The sequence below is a fragment of the Phyllopteryx taeniolatus genome, chromosome 4, assembly GCF_024500385.1.
Source record: "Phyllopteryx taeniolatus isolate TA_2022b chromosome 4, UOR_Ptae_1.2, whole genome shotgun sequence".
In the NCBI taxonomy this organism is placed as follows: domain Eukaryota; kingdom Metazoa; phylum Chordata; class Actinopteri; order Syngnathiformes; family Syngnathidae; genus Phyllopteryx; species Phyllopteryx taeniolatus.
The window spans coordinates 24,616,518-24,635,126 of record NC_084505.1 but is presented as its reverse complement, the minus strand read 5'-3'; the positions used below and the strand labels follow the sequence as shown (position 1 = coordinate 24,635,126).

General features: G+C 39.6%; 1 protein-coding gene across 6 annotated transcripts in view; it reads right to left on the bottom strand.

The window, feature by feature from the left end:
• Positions 1–1,822: 1,822 nt before the first annotated feature.
• sh3gl2a (SH3 domain containing GRB2 like 2a, endophilin A1) overlaps positions 1,823–18,609 on the bottom strand; it is a 34,961-nt gene continuing 18,174 nt past the window's right edge. Inside the window, exons 2-12 of one of the 6 annotated variants that reach the window (XM_061770825.1) lie at positions 16,409–16,477; positions 16,253–16,325; positions 14,448–14,591; positions 14,162–14,295; positions 11,903–12,061; positions 11,509–11,612; positions 10,723–10,841; positions 8,806–8,820; positions 8,648–8,659; positions 6,889–8,454; positions 1,823–6,814 (exon numbers count right to left, since the gene is read on the bottom strand). In XM_061770825.1, coding sequence (XP_061626809.1) covers positions 8,429–8,454; positions 8,648–8,659; positions 8,806–8,820; positions 10,723–10,841; positions 11,509–11,612; positions 11,903–12,061; positions 14,162–14,295; positions 14,448–14,591; positions 16,253–16,325; positions 16,409–16,477 — 855 coding nt within the window. In that variant the 3' untranslated portion in view covers positions 1,823–6,814; positions 6,889–8,428. The other 5 variants (XM_061770823.1, XM_061770821.1, XM_061770826.1 and 2 more) reach the window with 5 other exon arrangements.

Sequence of the window (18,609 nt, the reverse complement as noted above, 5' to 3'; positions counted from 1 at the left end):
CATTAATAATTAAGTGACAGAATCTGTGGTCCCAACGCAAAGTATTAGCGTGTACGGTTTGCAGAACAGGTTCTTGTGGCGAGTTGTGCATGAGTGAAAATGCGATCGCATCTGTGACAACTGTTTTATGTTTTGTTGCTTTTCTTTTTTTTTTGTGTGTGTGTGTGTCCGCTGTGGTTCCGGCTCGGCCAGAAGCAGCCGACTGCTCATGCGGTGACAGTCAAATGTGACACAAGTCAAACAGGATGTGGGAAAGAAATTAATTTTGAATTAAATCTTTGTCAGACAAAACAAACTGAATGCAAGGTAAAGTAAACCAAAATCCACATCCAATTATTGTAGTACATTTCATTGTATATATACAGTATATATTGTTTCGTATGTTTTTTCCCCCCAAAAATGTAAACATAATCATTGAAATGCAAGTAAAAAAAAAAGAAATTGTTATTATGATACTATTATTATATTCTTACAACTACTACTAAAAATAATAATATACAAACATACCTACGTTTATGCTCTGCATACAATACATGTATGGATTGCACAGATAATGGCATGGTGGTGACAATTTCTTTGTCACTGATATTGACAGATGGTTGTATGAGATGTATATAAAATAACAGTGACAATATTTGCAAAAAAAAAAGAAAATTTATCGTTGCAATTGTCGCGCGTGAAACGCTTGACGAGTTGTGATGATGGATCACGTCTATGCGGTTCTGTGTCCATGCGGGCCACCCACCAGGAGAGAGGCTCCCTTGGAATGCTTTTTACTCCATTGCTTCATCTCCCCACCACCGCCTCCACCTGTGTGTGTGTGCGCGTGTGTGTGTGTGTGCAAACAGGAGAGTGTGTGCGCGTCAGGACATCTCGCCTTACTTGAACCACAATCGCCACAAACCACATCTCGTTTGACACGTAATAAAACAAACAAAGTTTGTTTTATTAAACAACTGTAGTTCGATATGTGAATATATGGATGGATAGATGGATGCCGATACAGACGGATGCGTGGCTAGATAGTGTAGGTGCATCGTGCTGTCAATAGATGGCGCTCTCCCTCCGCTCCTTTTTTTTTTGTTTCTCTTGTGTCGTGACTCGGAGGAGGATAAAGTGGGACACATTATTTGAACGACGGGTAAGAGGACAGGAGACGCCCAAAGTGTCCACACGTTCACGGAATACACGTGCAGGTAGGTTGAGCCGAGTGGGACTGCAGGGCGGCGTGCATCCACGGATGTGAGGTTGACACACCCGCTCTACATTCCATTGGTTTTGCAGTATACCAGGAGGATTAGGATAATTAGACGGAACCTTATTTAAAAAAAAAAAATAAATAAATAAAAAAAATCATTACATTTATTACATCAAAATATTGTATATCTATTTCAAATAATAAATACAAGAAAAAAAATAGTGCAGCATTCCCTCACTCCTGGTTGCTGGGTAAAAATATTTGTCGCCAGGAAATTTATCCTTGCCAAAAGGAAAGGTGCCGGACAAAAAAAGGGTACTTTTTTTTTTTTTTTTTTGGGCAAGGGCAAAAGGGCTGGTGCTTGAGCACCACTTTGGGTTTATCTGTGCACACCCCTGTTAAAAATGAAATACCTTAACGCTAAACTCTTCACTTCTTGTAGTTTATTTTTAAACTCGAGTAACTTTGTCGAAACGTGTTAACATCGTGATGACACAGTAACGATATCGATCTCATCTCAACATTTCCGTCATTATGACACATTTTTTGACAATCTTATATTGAGCTGTATTTTAGTCCTTGCCCTGTAATCGTCCAAGAAGACGAGATCAGTGTGACAACATATCACATTTCTCTGAGTTTATTGGAATAAATGACATTGACTTATGACGTTGTTGTCTTTACATTAAGATTACGCTCGTCAAATCCAAAAAGTGCAAGAATGAAACAAAACAGAGAGAAAAAGAAAAAAAAAACAATCATGTGCAGCACAGAGAATCTCTTCTTCCTTCCGTCTTATATTATTATGTGTATATATATTTACATCTATATAGTCATGTCAATACTTTGTCATGGTTACAAAAATAAGATTACGTTACTGTGGTTGAGCGACTACACACACATACACACAAAAAAGAAAGCACAGAAATAGCTGTACAGTCCTCATTGAGGGCAAAGATACACATTGTATTTTTTTTAAGTCAAAGAGAAAAAAAAGAGGGAAAATAAACCTTATTAAAAATAAATAAATAACAACATGATATTCATGGATAGCCAGCAACATGTTGAAAGTTTCTCTTTTGACAAGAAACAAGAAGGGAGGCGCAAAACAGACACTTGAACGGCATAATCCGACCCAAAATGAGCGGACCAATCAGAATCCAGCTCGAGGGTGTGGCGAGCAGTGTTTGTCACGCGGCCCTCACAGAAGCCTTAGCGCCGTTTTTACGGAAACGGGGCTACGGTCGTCAAGCTACGTACGTTACTCTTCGACGCGTCCGACTGCTTAGAATACATTTATTACACAAACTGAAATGTCGGCGCGTTAAATCCCTAACAACAAGACCAACGACACGGGAATTGTAGCCATTTAGTCGCTGCACGTGGACAGGTTAGATGCATATTAATCCAGCAGGCAACCATTCCTGTCAGCGGCCTATTACATTCACAGCAAAGGAAAACTTTTCACTGTTAAACCAGAAATATTTCATAAACTGGTCACATTTTGAGTGCCTTTTGTCGAATTTTTGAATCTTTGAGGTGGAAATGACAGAAGCAGCGTGCAAAATAGTGGCCTTTTTGTCATGTACTGCCCTGCAGTTCCATTATTGGAGCCGGGAGGGCGCTTTGTGCTCTCTCGCTCCCCCCTCCCCTCTCTGTTTTCAGCACCTGTCTCCAATCAGCCTCATCACCACCGGCGTATATAAGCCTGCCTGTTCCCGGAAATCCTCGCCTAAGTATTGCAGCCTCTCCTCGCGGTACCACGGCACCACCGTACTCAAGTAAGCCACTTAACTCCTCGCTCCCTTGTTAACGCTCGTGTGTCTCCTCGTTCCCAGTGCTCCCTTGTGTTCCTGACCCACGTCATTCCTGCCGCCTGTTCTGTCCACTGCCAACACATCCAGGACCACCTCCATAAGTCTTCATCATTTTACCTCTGCCTCCGCCTGCTCTTGGGTCCAGCTACTCCCCACACGTGACACTTTGTAATTTGTTTTTATTTTGACATTTTCAAAATTCATAGATTGCAGAAATACAACCTTATGCATCATTTTAAACAATTCTGATTATGCAGTATGGTACAGAGGCCTACCGAGTTGCTAAACTCTAGCTACACGTCGACTCTGTAAACAAAACTATGACTTTGAAGCATTGGATATGAATAACACAACCATGACTTCTGACCATTTTTTTTGCCACTTGCGTCATATCCAGCCCAAAAATGTCACCACAATCCCCCCAAAACTCAATATTTTGGCTCAACTGTACATTTTATGTCAATAATGGCAATAATTTTAAAACAAAAAAGGACTTGTGTTCTTTTGCCGTTTCAAATTTTTTTTTTTTTTTTTTTTTTGCGCCCTTACTCGCTTGCAGTGCGCGTTATTATGGTAATCATGCCAACCACATCACAAATATTCCTGTCATAAAGGTTTTTTTTTTTGTGTGGAAAACCAAACCACAGGAGTCCTCAATGGGAATGTTTGACTTTCTCCTTACGTCTTTTACACAAGCTACGAAGATGACATCAATGGATATTGAAGGGTTAATATCTCAATCCGGCGAGACAAAAACAAACAAAAAAAAGTCTGGTTTCTCCGACTGGCTAAGCTACGAGAAAATTCTTACCGGACGATAGTGAGGATGCAGCCAGACGAACAAAACAAAAAACAAAGCAGTAAAGTTCTACATGTTGGATTATATCGTGACATCAACGTTTTTTGTCCACAAGTTGCTGTTTTGAAAGAAAAAAAGAAATGCTCACAGAGAGCGCACGCACTGTCGTTTTCTTACATCACACCACCATTTGTTTTTCGTAAAATCATGTCATCACTTCACTGAACATTGGCTCGAAAGTGGAATGTCAAACACTCGTGGACACACTTTGGAATCTTTCAACATGCAAAAATAAAAGTAGGTGAATCCCATTTTGCACATGTCGGATGTATTCTTGTAAACAGTTGTTTTGGCCAACTGTCTCTAACTATTGTGATGTTCGTACAACGTGAGCGAAAATCTATTATAACAATGTTGCCGATAAAAAGAAAACCAAACAGATATTTCGGACTGGAGTTTTCTTACGTTACGTCACAACTTGTGTTTTTCGTAAAATCACGTCATCACTACAGTTATCAGTGGCTTGGACGTGGAATGTCACATACTAGCACCGCCAAAAACACACAAATAAAAATACTGATAACTTTGGTATGTGTACCCTATGTTACATATCGAAGATATTGAAAAAAATACCATGACGAAGGACGGCGGATGTATCATGACAAACAAATAACACTTGCATAAATCTCCTTTTTTACAAATATTATTATTATTATTTCTTGAATGTCAGAGAAAATCTATTGTTGCCGATTAAAAATCAACAACATCTACTTCCCACCATAGTTTTACGTTACGTCACAGCTTGTTTTCCGTAAAATCACATCATCACTTCGATCACTTATCGGATGTGCGACATCACGCACTCACAGATACAATTTGGATTTTCTTACGCGACGTCACCATTTGTGTTTTTCGTATAATCACATCGTCACTAATCATTGGCTCGGACGCAGATTGTCACACTCAATGGAAACGCTTTGGAATCGCCCACCTCTCACACGCAAAAATCAAGTAGTGAGAAAGTGGACATCGGAAAGCCGTTGCTACCTTTTTGTTTGTTAACTCTGTTACCCAAACTCATTTTCCAACATGCCGAAAATATTGACGATAATATTGGTTGTGTCGTCTACCGTCGCTAACTAATGTTTTTTTCCAGAACGTGAGTGAAAATTCTATTGTAGCGACATTACTGATTTCAAAACAGAAAAACAGAAAACACCCCAAAACTGGAGCTTGTGAGTCCAATTTTGAATTGTTTTTGTTCACAACATGTCGAGATGACGGCTTTTCAAAATATTTCATGAAACGATTAAAAAAAAGATGTAACACGTACTGTTATAAGTGGAAAAAAACTAGCTATTTAAAAAAATGTATACATGTGATGTTTCTTTTTTTCTAGAACATGAGATAAAATTGTATCCTTACAATTAAAAAAATCAATCATTCAAAAAATGTTTGATTTTATACGGAGCAAACAATCCGTAGTTTTCTCATTTTCATGTCACATCTTTCGTGAAATCGAGACATCACTAATCAATGGCTCGGACGTTGCATTTCTCACACAGACTGCCCCCCCCCCCCCATGCAAAAATAAAAGTACTGGTGGGAGATGGTTGGAATTTAAACTTTTTGTTCACTAATTTTGTTATCTGAACCCCATTTTACACAACATGCCAAGACAACTGCTGTCCAATATCTAATTTAAAAAAAAACAAAAAACCAACAACAATGCATCGTTGTTTTTCACACAGGATGCCAAAAATATGAAGAAGAAAAAAAAAGAAAAACAAACCCAAAAAATATGGAGGATGTCGGCGTCATCCATATAGGTGAAAATCACTTGCTTTTGATCTACCTTTTGATTGCTAAAAGATATGATGCACATGATGTTTTTTTCTAGAGAAAATTACATCTACTGCAGCTGACGTTGACAAAGTATGGAGACGGACGCAAAGTGGGATGGCGGACTATGAAAGGTGTGAAAAACGAGGATGGAGAACCACACAGATGCAGAATTGAAACTATTCGATGGCCGCTTGCTGCTTTGTTGTTGCATATAGACGGGCTCTATTTTCCTGAACGGCGTAAATCCTGCGTAGCGGGCGGCGTAACTGTTGCGCCAGAGGCGGGTTAGACCGGTGCTGGTAATTTCGGAGACCAGGGCAGGCCGGCGGATCTGAAAGTGGGCGGGCTGCGCCACTGTGGGAGTTTTTACATATGACTTCGGTCGCCGCCAATCAAAGCGGCTCCTCTCATTCCCTTTAAATGTGGCACAACTGATGCCATGTCTCGACGGAGACATGGCATCGTTCTCTGTGCGGAAGAGGACGATACGTAATCGCGGTGATCCGTGCGTGAATGGAGCTTTGTCACTACTCTGGCCAGTGTGGCAACTAAATAAATACAGAATGAGCCGGTGATAACCGCTACTAACTTAAATATGTCAGCAGAGCTCAATATCCGACTACCTGTGCCCAGATCAAATTCACCAAAATTGCATTAGACCGGTAGTCTACTCTGAGCAGGTTTAAGTTTAGATCCACTTTCTGCCACCGACACTCCCTCACTGCGCTGGAACGCCCAGCTTGAAGCAGAACGGTCTGCCAAATTTGCAAACATGAAAATCAGGATCCGCCGGCGTTCGCGCGCCGTCACGGATGCACTGTCTACGAAAATAGAGCCCCTTAAGTTGGGTTCAATTGGGAATGAAAGGGTTTTTCAAGGAAGAGATGATTTTTTTCTGTTGTTGAATTTTTTTTCAACGGTCATTACTGCATTACTGCAACGAGCGGCAGGTGGCGCTCTAGTGCGGCAGGGGCACCAGGATGTCTACGTAGTTGATGGGGAAGAAGCCAGAGTTGCCGTGCAGCATCCCCTCGTACCAGTTCTCATCGATCTTGTTGGTCAGAGTGATGATGTCGCCCTCCTTGAAGCCCAGCTCGCCCTCGTTTTCAGGGTCGAAATCGTAGAGGGCGCGGCAGCACGGCTGGTCCATGGGGGCTGGAAAAAAAATGTTGGCAAGGGTAGGAAGATGCACAAAAAAAAAAGGAAGTTGCTGGATTGATTGGTCTCACCTGGTGACCGGGCTGAATACAAGAAGACGGGCGAAAGGATGCGCAGCCGAAAGAGAAAGCCAAAGAAGGAAAAGGTCAGTAACAAGATGGCTACGACAACAATTTGACACACAGTGGTTCATTAAAGGTGTAGTTTGACATTTTGGTCATCAAAAGTGGAACTACTACTATGCTAAGCTAACCTGAAGCACACGTTTCAAATAAATGAAGAAAAATGAAAGTAAAGAAAGGTCAAATAAAATAGCGTTATATTAACAAAACAAAAAAAAATACAAAACTGAAATAAAATGTACCAATAAAGTAGAAGTAAATTAAAAGAAAAAACAAAAAACAAAGCACACCCGCGACCCTAGTGAGGATAAGCGGTACGGGAAATGAATGAATGAATGAATTACAAAAAAAAACTAAAACTGAAAAAAAAGAAATATATATATAAAACAGTAATATAATAAATATAAACCTACAAATTAATTAAAAATAAAAATGCAACTAATAAAATGACTACAAAGAATAAAACAGAATATAAACTAAACTTGAAAAAGAATTTCCAGGTAAAAAAGTAGAAACAGAAAAAGTCCATTTATATTTTTAAGAGTGTCTAAACTTATTGAAAACTATTACTTATTACTTTAAATAAAAATGTGATTATTATTATTATTATTTTTTTTAAAAACAAAATACAATTCTTAATGGTTTTGGTTGACTGAAAACATGAAATTAACTCCACATTTCCTCTTTTTTTGCTCAAGGGACATCAACCCAATAGATTTGACCTTTAACCTCAGCCATCCTTTTCTGACAAACTGCAAAAGGATTGTTTTTTATGTTGCAATTTTTGTGACCTTTCGAGTGCGGCAGAGCAAAATTCATTCGATTTTGTTATTTCGTGACAGTAGCCGTGGATTTATGGCCATAATTATTATAATTAAATAATTAATTAATTATAATTTGTACTAAAATAAGAATATATATTAAAACAAAAAATACAAAATAAATTAAATTGGCATTACTTTCTTAGAAGAAATATATTAAAATAACAAAAATGTATTGTAAAAAAATACATTAAAAATAGGCTGAAATTGAAATATTTAAAAATCAACATCACAACAACAATAAATATATATTTTATAATCTGTATAAAAATAAGCTACAATAAACTTAACTACTTTTATTCAAATTAGAACCAAAAAAATAAGTTTCAAATACAAATATTACATGCAATAAAATTCAAATTAATGAAATTGAATTACAAATTTGAAAAATAAATGTTTTAAAAATTGGTTCCAAATGTTTCAAAGGCACATTTTTGTTTTGGAATGGGGCTGACTTTTATTTTTGGGGCTGCTTGTGCGTTTCCCTGAGTGTCAAATTTTGAACAACAAAAGACGAAACAAGGGGGTTAGACAGACAAGCACACAAAATCAGTGAAGACGATTTTTGTGCGCTGCACTGCGGACAAAGAGGAACCGCCAACTGCGTTCAAATGAAAACATTAACGGACGAGGAAAGAGCGATCCGGAGATGTTGCGTCTCCTGCCAGTCACTCGTGCTCACCTGGTGATCTTGCTGTGAAAGGGGAAAGGAGAACAGAGGTGAGACCTCCCCCCAAGAAAATGCATCACAGCAAAAGCAAATGTAGATGGATGGAAAGAAAGAATGTCAATGGGGGGGGGGGGGGTGAGCAAACTCGCTCTTTTAACATAAAAGGCGGGGCGACGATGGATGAGATGACGACGCTGAACCTTCTGCTTTGTCTCACCTGGAGACCTCGCTGCAAACGGGAAGCGGCGGCGTGAGCGAGAGGGAAAAGAGGGAAGGAGGGAAAAAACACAGGAAGTCAGTTCAAGTCCAGGATAAACGTGGAGGTCAAGTGAAGCGGGGGCGTGGGCGGCACGTGTGACCTCAACGAAGCCTCACCTGGTGACCTCGCCCCTGCGCCAGTCAACACAAAGGAGAAAGGGAGGAAGAAAAAAAAAAAAACTTTATTTGTTGCCGATTGCGCACGTTTAAAAAAAAAAAAAAAAAAAAAAAAAGTCGAAAAAGGAGCTAGGGAAAAAAATAAGAGAGAACATTAGCAAACGGAATAAGGATATGTCCACACAAAACCACTTATTAGTCAACACTTCAGAGGGGCAACCCTTCATTGACAACTAATCGATTATAAAAAGGATTATGATCATTCAGTTCATTGTTTAATTTCAAATTGTCCAAATCCTCAGATTTTAGCCTCTCAACAGTAAATAAGACATTTGCAAATGTCTACTTTTACTTTGGAAAAGAATGATCAACAGTTTTGCCAATTTTTGGACCAAAAATAAGTACCAAACCAGTAACTGAATTCTATTCAATTTATAGTTCTGCATTTTTATTTAATTTTTTTGACACTGTCAATTTGAAATAATGTCTTGTTCTTCAATAAAGGGATGGATATTAATTTTTTTTATCGAATTCATTGATTAATCCCAAAAATTATCGACAGATTTACTGATTATTAAAATAACAGTGACTTGCAGCCCCACAACACTTATTTTAATGTATAGTCAACCACACTTCAATGTTGTTACTTAAATGGAAAACCATTAAGTTGTTAATGTGTCATTTTTCAATATATTTTTTCATTTACACAATTTATACAATCTATACAATATTTTTAATATATTTATTTTTAGTTATATTAATGTTTCAGTTTACTAATATATTGTATGTAATTTAAACATTTTAATTGAAAAATACAGTTGTAATTGTTAGCAGGGTAAATTTGAAGTAAAAGTAAAAAAAATATTAATCCAAATGCAGTTGTTTAAATTATTATTTTATGTGCATAATTGATATATATATATTTGACATTCTTTTTCCATTTCATTTTTTATTATGAAATTCTTTTTTAAATAACATACAATTGCAATTGGTTGATTTATTTGTTTTCCCAAATTCCCGAGCTGTGCTGTATTTGCGTGGAGATGACCTTCAGGTGTCGCTGTGAATTCTCAAATGGTAGCTACATGCTAATTAGCAAACGAATTGGCACAAATGCTTTAAAAAAAAAAAAAAAAAAACATTTAAGTTGCTCATTTTTGAGAATTGACAGCAGAAATTAAAAACTGTGTGCAAAAGAAATTAATACAGAAGTAGAAATGTCAGTACTGCTTTAAAATAAGGGAGACCTAATAAATGGCTTATGAACAGGTTCAAAAACATATAATAATGCCTTAATAAACACTTATCATGACTGTTTTCAATAGGTTTGGGCTTACTATTTGGTTAGTGGGAGGTGATTTAATGACAGCTTGCAGTTGTTTAAGGCTTTATTAAGTGTTAACAACCAACTGATAATTACAATAAGGGAAACCTCATAAATATATGATGAATGCATTAGTAAAGGTGTAATAAAGCCTTAATAATCAGTTGACGGCAAGTCTCAAGTATGAATCTTCACATTTATCTCCCTTCGGTTATTTAATGACTTACTGCAGTTTATTAAGGCTTCGTGAAATATTAATAACTAATTGATAATTATAACAAGGGAAGCTAAATAGGGTTAATTACACTATTACTAACACTTTCTTAAACCTCAATACAAAGTTATTATACATGACTCACTTAAGAGTTTTCAATAACAAATGCGCTCACGATTTGGTAGGTGAGTTGGCTTACATCAGTTTATTAAGGCTTTATTATTCATTAATAACCTAGTTATTAACCAATTTATAAACAAGAGTACTTGTAAAGTGGTACCAAAACATGGCCAGAAACAGTCTTTTCTCGATGGGAAATGGTTTATTTTCTGACATGTTTCTGAGCCTGTTTTTGCAAGGTTCCTGGGTCCGCACTCACCCGGAGAACGAGCGCTGTGAATGCCTCCATTGTGGTTCTCGCTGATGGAGGAGAAATCCAGAGTGGTGCGAGGCTTGGGGACGTACTCTTTCCGGGGCTTGTGGGAACAATCCTTTATCCTACACAGCCGACGACACAAGCGCAACTGGTCAAAAGGTCCGAAACAAAGGGAGGCAGAGCGAACACACTGAAAAGATGTTATGAAAAGTTAAGAAATGACGTACAGTGTTTACTGTATTACTTAATCTACAAACCAGTATCTGCCAATAGAACAGGAACATTTGAAAGATTTCTTCAAACAAGTAAATACGACGAGCCTCAGAAAAACCCACCAATGTCTTGAGTGTATTTATACTCCTTAAACCTATAGAATTGAGATATTTATTTTCAGCGAAATTTACTCATGACCAGTAATAAAAATCTGAACAATATATAATACGCTTATAAGATTTTTAAGGGAAAAAAAAACCGCGAGATGCTCTTACACAAAAACTGCCTGCCTGGTAAGGAGACATAGCAAGCATATTTTGCCTTGATTTAAGATAATTTGTTAACCTAATAGCGTAGTTGTCTAAGACATATTTGAATATTTTCGGAAATCAAGAAAAAAAGCAACAAATTCGACAAACACGAAAAGTCAAGTTGCCTCGATTCAACTGTTGCAGATGATCATAAGCTGGTTGACTGAGAAAAATCACACATTTTAGCGAGCAGAATGGTATTCTTTATTGCTGTTGTCACAGTAAGTTAAAAATCATTCGAGGGGACTTTGAAGGAACCACTGACCGTTCATCGATCTTGCTGCACAGCTGCGTGAGGATCTCGGCGGCCCGGCTGTGATATTCCACCTGGGCGTGGACCAACGCCGCCAGCTGGCTCACCTGCTCGATCTGTCAACGCAAAAAGGTTTTCGTTGATTCATGACACCAAAAGTCGGGATCTCTTATGGCTCTGATGGCATCGAGAGGAGCCAGATCAGGTGATCTTGTTAGGATGCCCCGTGAACCAATGAAGTTCATAAATCAAGGTTGTTTGCCTCCTCATAATAAGGCCTCAGAGTTTGATTTTGATGAAGACTGAATGATTCTGATGAGGACACTTTATAGTGACGCATATTAACGGCAGGACTTCTGTTACAGCAATTTTGCGGGGTCTCTGTGCGAAACGGGCTGACGCTTACGTCGCTCTCCAGCAGGTTAAACATGCTGAGCTCGGCGATGTCCTTGGATTCGTCAAACTTCTCCAGCGCTTGCTTGAGCTCGTCGTCCGTCACTTTGCCCTGGCGCTTCTTCTTGTAGTCGAAGTCCAGACGCCGGCCCTCCATCTTCTTCAGGTGATGCTGTGAGACGTCAGGTACGACATTCAGCACAGTTGGGCGTAAGTCATGTATCGGTATGTGCTCGTCATACGTAAGTCTCGAGTCTGAATCTTCACATTTTCAGAAAGTCCAACACTTCCTATGGCAAATCGAGTCCCCCTCTAAATTCCAAGCAAGTTGAGTAAAGTCACCACTTAAGTTAAGCAAGACAAGTAATAAAATCTTGCTCAGTCACTACATTTCGCACACTCTAGCCACTTTGCACTCAGTATCTGTACTTGCGTTAACGTTAGCTCTAGTCACACATTCGCAATAGCTTATACGTAAATAGCTTTTAATGGTCCCAAACCAGTATCTGTAGTGTCTATTACATTATTACCTTTTCAATTAATCACACATGCGACATGAAGCTTAGTTAATATTTGATCAGCTAATGGTGCGCTAAACTGTTACGTTAACATAGCTTTCAGTTCAATGTCTGACATGAAATCAGGCTAAATAAACCCTTCCTGTTTTTGGTTAATTAGGATTACCAAAACTATTTCTACTTGTTAAATGTCAGAATAATGAGGATTTTTTCCCCCATTACTTTCTTCAAAGTCAGAAGTTTAAATAAAGTAAAATTACTATGTCTTTAAAACATTTTGGGAAAACCCAGATGATGTCATGTCTTTGGAAGCTTCTGATCGGTCTATTGATAACATTTGAGTGAGAGACTCAGTTGTGGATATATTTGAAGGCACAATGGAAACACACTCCTTCTTTGTGTAGCATCATGAAAACTCAAAAGAAATCAGCCGAAACATCAGAAAGTGAATTGTGGACATGCACAAGTCTGGGTCATCCTTGGGTGCAATTTCCAGATGCCTGAAGGTGCCACATTCATCTGCTCAAACAATTATAACCAAGTATAGACAACATGGGAATGTACGGCCATCACACCGCTCAGGAAGGAGATGGGTTCTGTGTCCAAGAGATGAATGTGCTTTGGTTCGAAATGTACAAAGCTGAAAAAAAAAAAAAAAAAAAAACACAAGCAAAAGACGTTGTGAAGATGCTTGCTGAAGTTGGTAACAGTGTGTTATTATCCACAGTGAAATGAGTACTGTACTGACATGGGCTGAAAGGCCACTCCCAGGAAGAAGCCATTACTCCCAAACAAACACCAACAAGCCAGATCACAGTTTGCAATTTTTTTGAGTCATGGAGTCCTGTGGTCTGATGGAACTAAAATTTAACTGTTTGGCCATAATGAGGATCGTTACGTTTAGAGGAAAAACAGGGAAGCTTGAAACTTTGAAATACGTGGGTGGCAACATCATGTTGCGGGGTTGCTTTGCCTAAGGAGGAACTGGTGCACTTCACAAAATAGATGGCATCATGAACAAGATCTCAAGACATCAGCCAGGACTTTTGGGCGCAAATGAGTCTTCCAAATGGACAATGACCTGAAGCATACTTGGTGTGTGGCTTATGAATTTACAAAGCCCTGATCTCAATCCTATTGAAAAGTTTTGGCCAGACCTTAATAGGCATGTGCAAGCAAGGCGGCCTACAAACTTGGCTCCCTTACAGCAATTCTGTCAGAAGGAATGGGCCAAAATTCCTGCCAACTATTGAGAGAATCTTGTGGCAGGATATACAAAACGTTTCACCCAAATCATACCATTTAAAGGCAATGGTACAAAATACAAAAAAAGTTCTGACTTTGAAGAAAGCCATGAAAAATTGTCTGGAAAAAAAAAAATCACTCTCTCATTGTTCTAACATTTAGCAAACAGAGGTAATTTTGGAATCCTTGAATCCAAAATGTAATCATCCTGTCATAGCATACGAGCGGGTTGCCAGGTTTGCGTGGACTACACCAAAAATATATTTTCATTCAAAAAGAAAACAAATGGCACACTTGAAAATTAAAATTGTCAAATGTTTAGTCATGCAGTTCAAGTCTAAGTCAAATCAAGTCTTTCATAAGTTCCAGCCCAGCAAGTGCCAAGTCCTAAACTTGGCGACAAAGTCTGAGTCAAGTACGAGTACGAGTCAAATAATGCGACTCGAGTGCCCCACATCCGCCATTTAGTCTTGAATGTCACCTGTTGGCCGAGTTAATATGAAACCAACCTGGATCTCCTTGAGGTCCTTCTCGTGGAGGTTCTGCAGCGGGTCGATGAAGTTCTGCTTGACTTCCATGTCCAGGGCGTCCTTAACCTCTGCCAGCTCGCGCATGCATTCGCCGGCGTCGATCAGAGCCAGGCCTCAGGAACACAAAGCAAACTCAGCCGCGTCTACAACAGCTCGGTAAATGAGATGTGCGCAATGTGCAATATTATGCATACATACTGGATTATGCATATCAACAGTTTAATACACACTACATATATTCTAGCTATCTTAAAAAAAAGGTCACCGAAATTGGACTCCTCGCTGAGCTCCCGACCGAAGCGCTGCATGGACTCTCCCAGGACGGCTTCTGTCTGGGTGTAGCCGGGTCCCTTCTCCTGGCCGCGCATGCGAGACATGGAGTTCATCATGCTCATCTTGGCTCTGGTGGCTGCAAGGAAAAAAACAAAGAGAACACAGAACACACGGTTCTGGAATAACTAGGCCCTTGCTAAATGCCGTCAAGTAATCTATATTCTGAAGACGGAACGATGGATGTTGACTTGTCCTTAAATGCACATCGATGAACACGTCAAAAGTCAGCTTTGCCAAAACATTTTTATTAGTTTTACTCTCAAGATAGTCGTGGCCTGAGCACACGCAACAAACTCTTCATTTGAAAAGGCTTTTCCACGCTTAAAAGCACAAAGTTCCGCAGGGATGTTGATCCTGGTGACAAGTTATGATTTGGAGTGGTGGCGACTACGACAAGTCTCAACAAGCCACCCCTGAAAAAGCACAGGAAGTCTGTCATTTTAGGTTGCACACCAGGATTTGGGGGGGACATTTCAGCCCACGAAGCTAATTTCACTTAGCAACATGAACTTTGGTCCATACTGTATGTCGATCATGAGTAGACATACATAAAAGTCTCAAGAAGAAATGCCCAAAAAGATGCCCAGTTTTGTTCAAAATGGTCATTTTAGGTTGACAGTTTACGGCTGCCCTTCAAAGATGGACCTTGTCCTAGAGATTGGAACATTTGTTCAATTGCTCGCAAATTTGAACCACATGTCCTAATGACGGCTGAGGCAAAATGGGGAATATTTTGAGCGTTTGTCATTGCGCGTTGGTGGAGCATAGCAGAGAAGCTTGACTCGCCATCCCTAAAAACTCACCAACATGCCGCAGGCATGATTTGTCCGCTTGGTTACGGCTTCGTACAATCAAGGGAAATCCATTTGTTCTTTGTAAACCCCGAAGACCAGCGGCAAAACACCGGCGGTCAATTTTTAGGATGACGCTAATCCATCTTGACATCCAATCGGCAACCAGAGGGGAGATTCAGATATTCTAACAAGTCAAACGAGCCCTGTTCTTTCCCATGTCAATTGCCAGTCATTTACCATTTTTTTTCGCCATTCGCGGCAGGGCTCCGGTGCCTGTTTTACCATGTTTTTTTTTTTTTAATCTCAATTTTTTAAATCTCTAATTATTTGTTTTATTTTTAAATCTCGAATCAACATGCTCATTTGGTTTTTCATTGGAAAATTCAGCCCTTGAAGCCAGTTTCACTTAGCAACATGAAATTTGGTAGGCATGTCTATCATGAGTAGACCCCCCCCCCCCCCAAAAAAAAAAAGTCTCAAGAACCCATGGCTGAAAAGACACGCCAAGTTTGCCATTTTGGTTTGAAGTGGACTTTCTGGGTGATTTGGGCCATTAGCCTAGAGATTTTGTCTGATTGCTACCAAATTTGAACCACGTATACTAGACAGATGGCCGACACTAAATTGTAAAGATTTTTTAGTTTTCGCCATTGTGAAAAACGCAACAAAAACTGTTTCAAACAATTTACATTTGGTAGGATCCCTCATTTAAAAATGAAGTCCCTGAAGCCAGTTTCACTGAGCAACATGAAATCTGGTAGACATCTATGAGGAAATCCACAAAAAAGTCCACGATGGTCCATTTGGGGTGATTTTGGCTACGAGAGGGATTGGCGACGCTAAGTAGCAAAGGTTTGTTTGAAGAATAAAAAAAACAACAACAATAAAAACAGGAAACTAATAACGCTGAGAATAGAAATAATGAGCTTCTGGGCATTGTCACCTGGGTTGGGCTGCAGGTACTCTGTAGTCTTGGTCATGATGTCCATCACTGCCCGGGTGGTGGTGTCCACCTTCTGCACATGTGAGAAAGCAAACTTTGATAATAATTCTTTCCACACGCGTTGCTGATGGACCGCTTCATGGAGTTTTGTCTCGCCTTTTCCATTTCGGTGAAGTCCTCATCGAGCTTTGTTCCCTCGGCTCCGCCCACTTTCTCACTCACTTTCTGCAAAAGAAACACACAACATCCACATTTTAATTTATTGTTGGTTGACGAGACCCGAAGCTTTTAAACAAATTAGCATGGATGGGAAATAGGAAAAAAATGAAGATCTCGGCCAGTGTCTTGTAATGGATGTTTTCGACCAGAGAGTTTCCACTGTATGTCATACTTTTTATGTAGTGTGACTATACACGACTACTAATACCATCCACAATATTAGGTACACTATCACAATAGCCATCCATCCATTTTCCAGCCAGTAATCCGTAACAAATTTTTGTCACGTTTTTTTTAATGAGAAAAATAGCACTCTACAGTATTGTAATTTATAAAAACATACATTATACATTAACAATATCATTATATATATATATATATATATATTGTGCATCATGATTTCATGCTTCAGTGCCCATTGATTTTGTTTTCCTTCTGCTTTTTTTGGCTTGGACAGCTAGGGGGCAGTATAATACAAACGCACGCATAATACACACAGAAGCGTTCCAAACTATGTGACTGAGTAAGCTACAGCGATATTAGTTGTGTTTTGCAGAGGATAAAGAAAATATACCTGCGTGTATTGGTATATTGTATTGTGTTGTGTTTCAGAGGATATACAGGCAACTGTTGTGGAGTAGACAATGTTTTTGTCCCCAGAAACAAACACACACACACACACACGCACACACACGCTGTCAATCATTCATATTTCTGCCTCCTAAACCGGAGCTGGATGCTGGCAGTTGCCTGGAGGGAGGGGCAGTCATCTGACACAATGAGGACATGCACACATTCAAACACACACACACACACACACACATACACGCGCACTCTGCCCTCCGAGAAATAAATGAGACAGATGGTTAAAAACGAAACAAAACCAAAGAAAAAACTTTCAGGCAACATTTCCACAAGTGAGCGAAGGAACACTTATTCAACCGAAACAATACATATTTATTGAGACGAGGCGGGTGAAAATGTTAACACCTTTCCCAGTATGATGCATTGCACTTCTCCACCATTAACCACCAAAAATAACCATATATTGTTCAATGAATAATGAGCATTATTCATTTCGTAGAAGCACATTTGTTTTGCTGTCGCTCTTCAATTAGATGTCATGAAGTGTACCTAATAAAGTGTCCGGGGTGTGTACGGTTAAAGAAGGTGATCTGTGATAGAGTGATGGATGGAGAGATGAAGGGATGGAGGGAGGGGTATAATGTTAAGCCCGCGACAGCAGTTTACGCAGCGGAAGACTTCCTGAGGATTTGTGCGCTCTGTGAGTCATTTCAGCAAAAGACACACACATACATACCGTCGACTCTACTGTCGCTCGCACATCACTACGACTTGTTCTATCCACGCCGGTTGCCACGGAGACAGTTATCTGCCTCGCGCCGGGCTCGTCAGGTACACAATAAGACGACGATACATACGATACATGATAAGTGCTGCGCCCTTGAGGGAGATACCTGCTTCGTAAATCACCGCTCCAGCTGCTGAATTTGCATCGATAGTGTACATATTTAACGTACGCTCCTTAGATAAGGGGGCAAAAAAAAAAAAAAAAAAAAAAAAATTGGAATCAAACACAAATAGTCTTGATGGAGTCATATAATGAGTGTATTTGTGGAGCGGAACCGCGGCTGAAGGCCCTGACAAATGAAGATACGGCTAATTATCCCGTCTTGATGTTTGTAATCAGTCTGGCAACGTGATCGAGACTCAACACAGGCTTCAAAAAGTGTGTGTTTTTTATTTTTATTTTTTATTTTTTTTTAAAGAGTACACATTACCCTTGCATTGCATCCTCGGGCCTTTCAGTGTCCCACTTCTTCTCAGCTAACCTTTCTCCTTGTATGATTTCCTGTACTGTGAGGTTCCGCCACCATCTTCTTCTTCTTCTTCTTCTTCGACTTCGACCCACAGTAGCTGAATTTCCACCGGCGCCCTGCAGGTTGACGGCGCCGGTGGCGGACGTTGTTAATTCCGGTATGGAATTCTTTGGATGAACGCTCATATTTGTTTGGCAAGGTTTTAATGCCGGATGCCCTTCCTGACGCAACCCGCTGCATTTATCCGGGCTTGGGACCGGCCTACAGTTTGCACTGGCTTGTGCCCCCCCCCCCCCC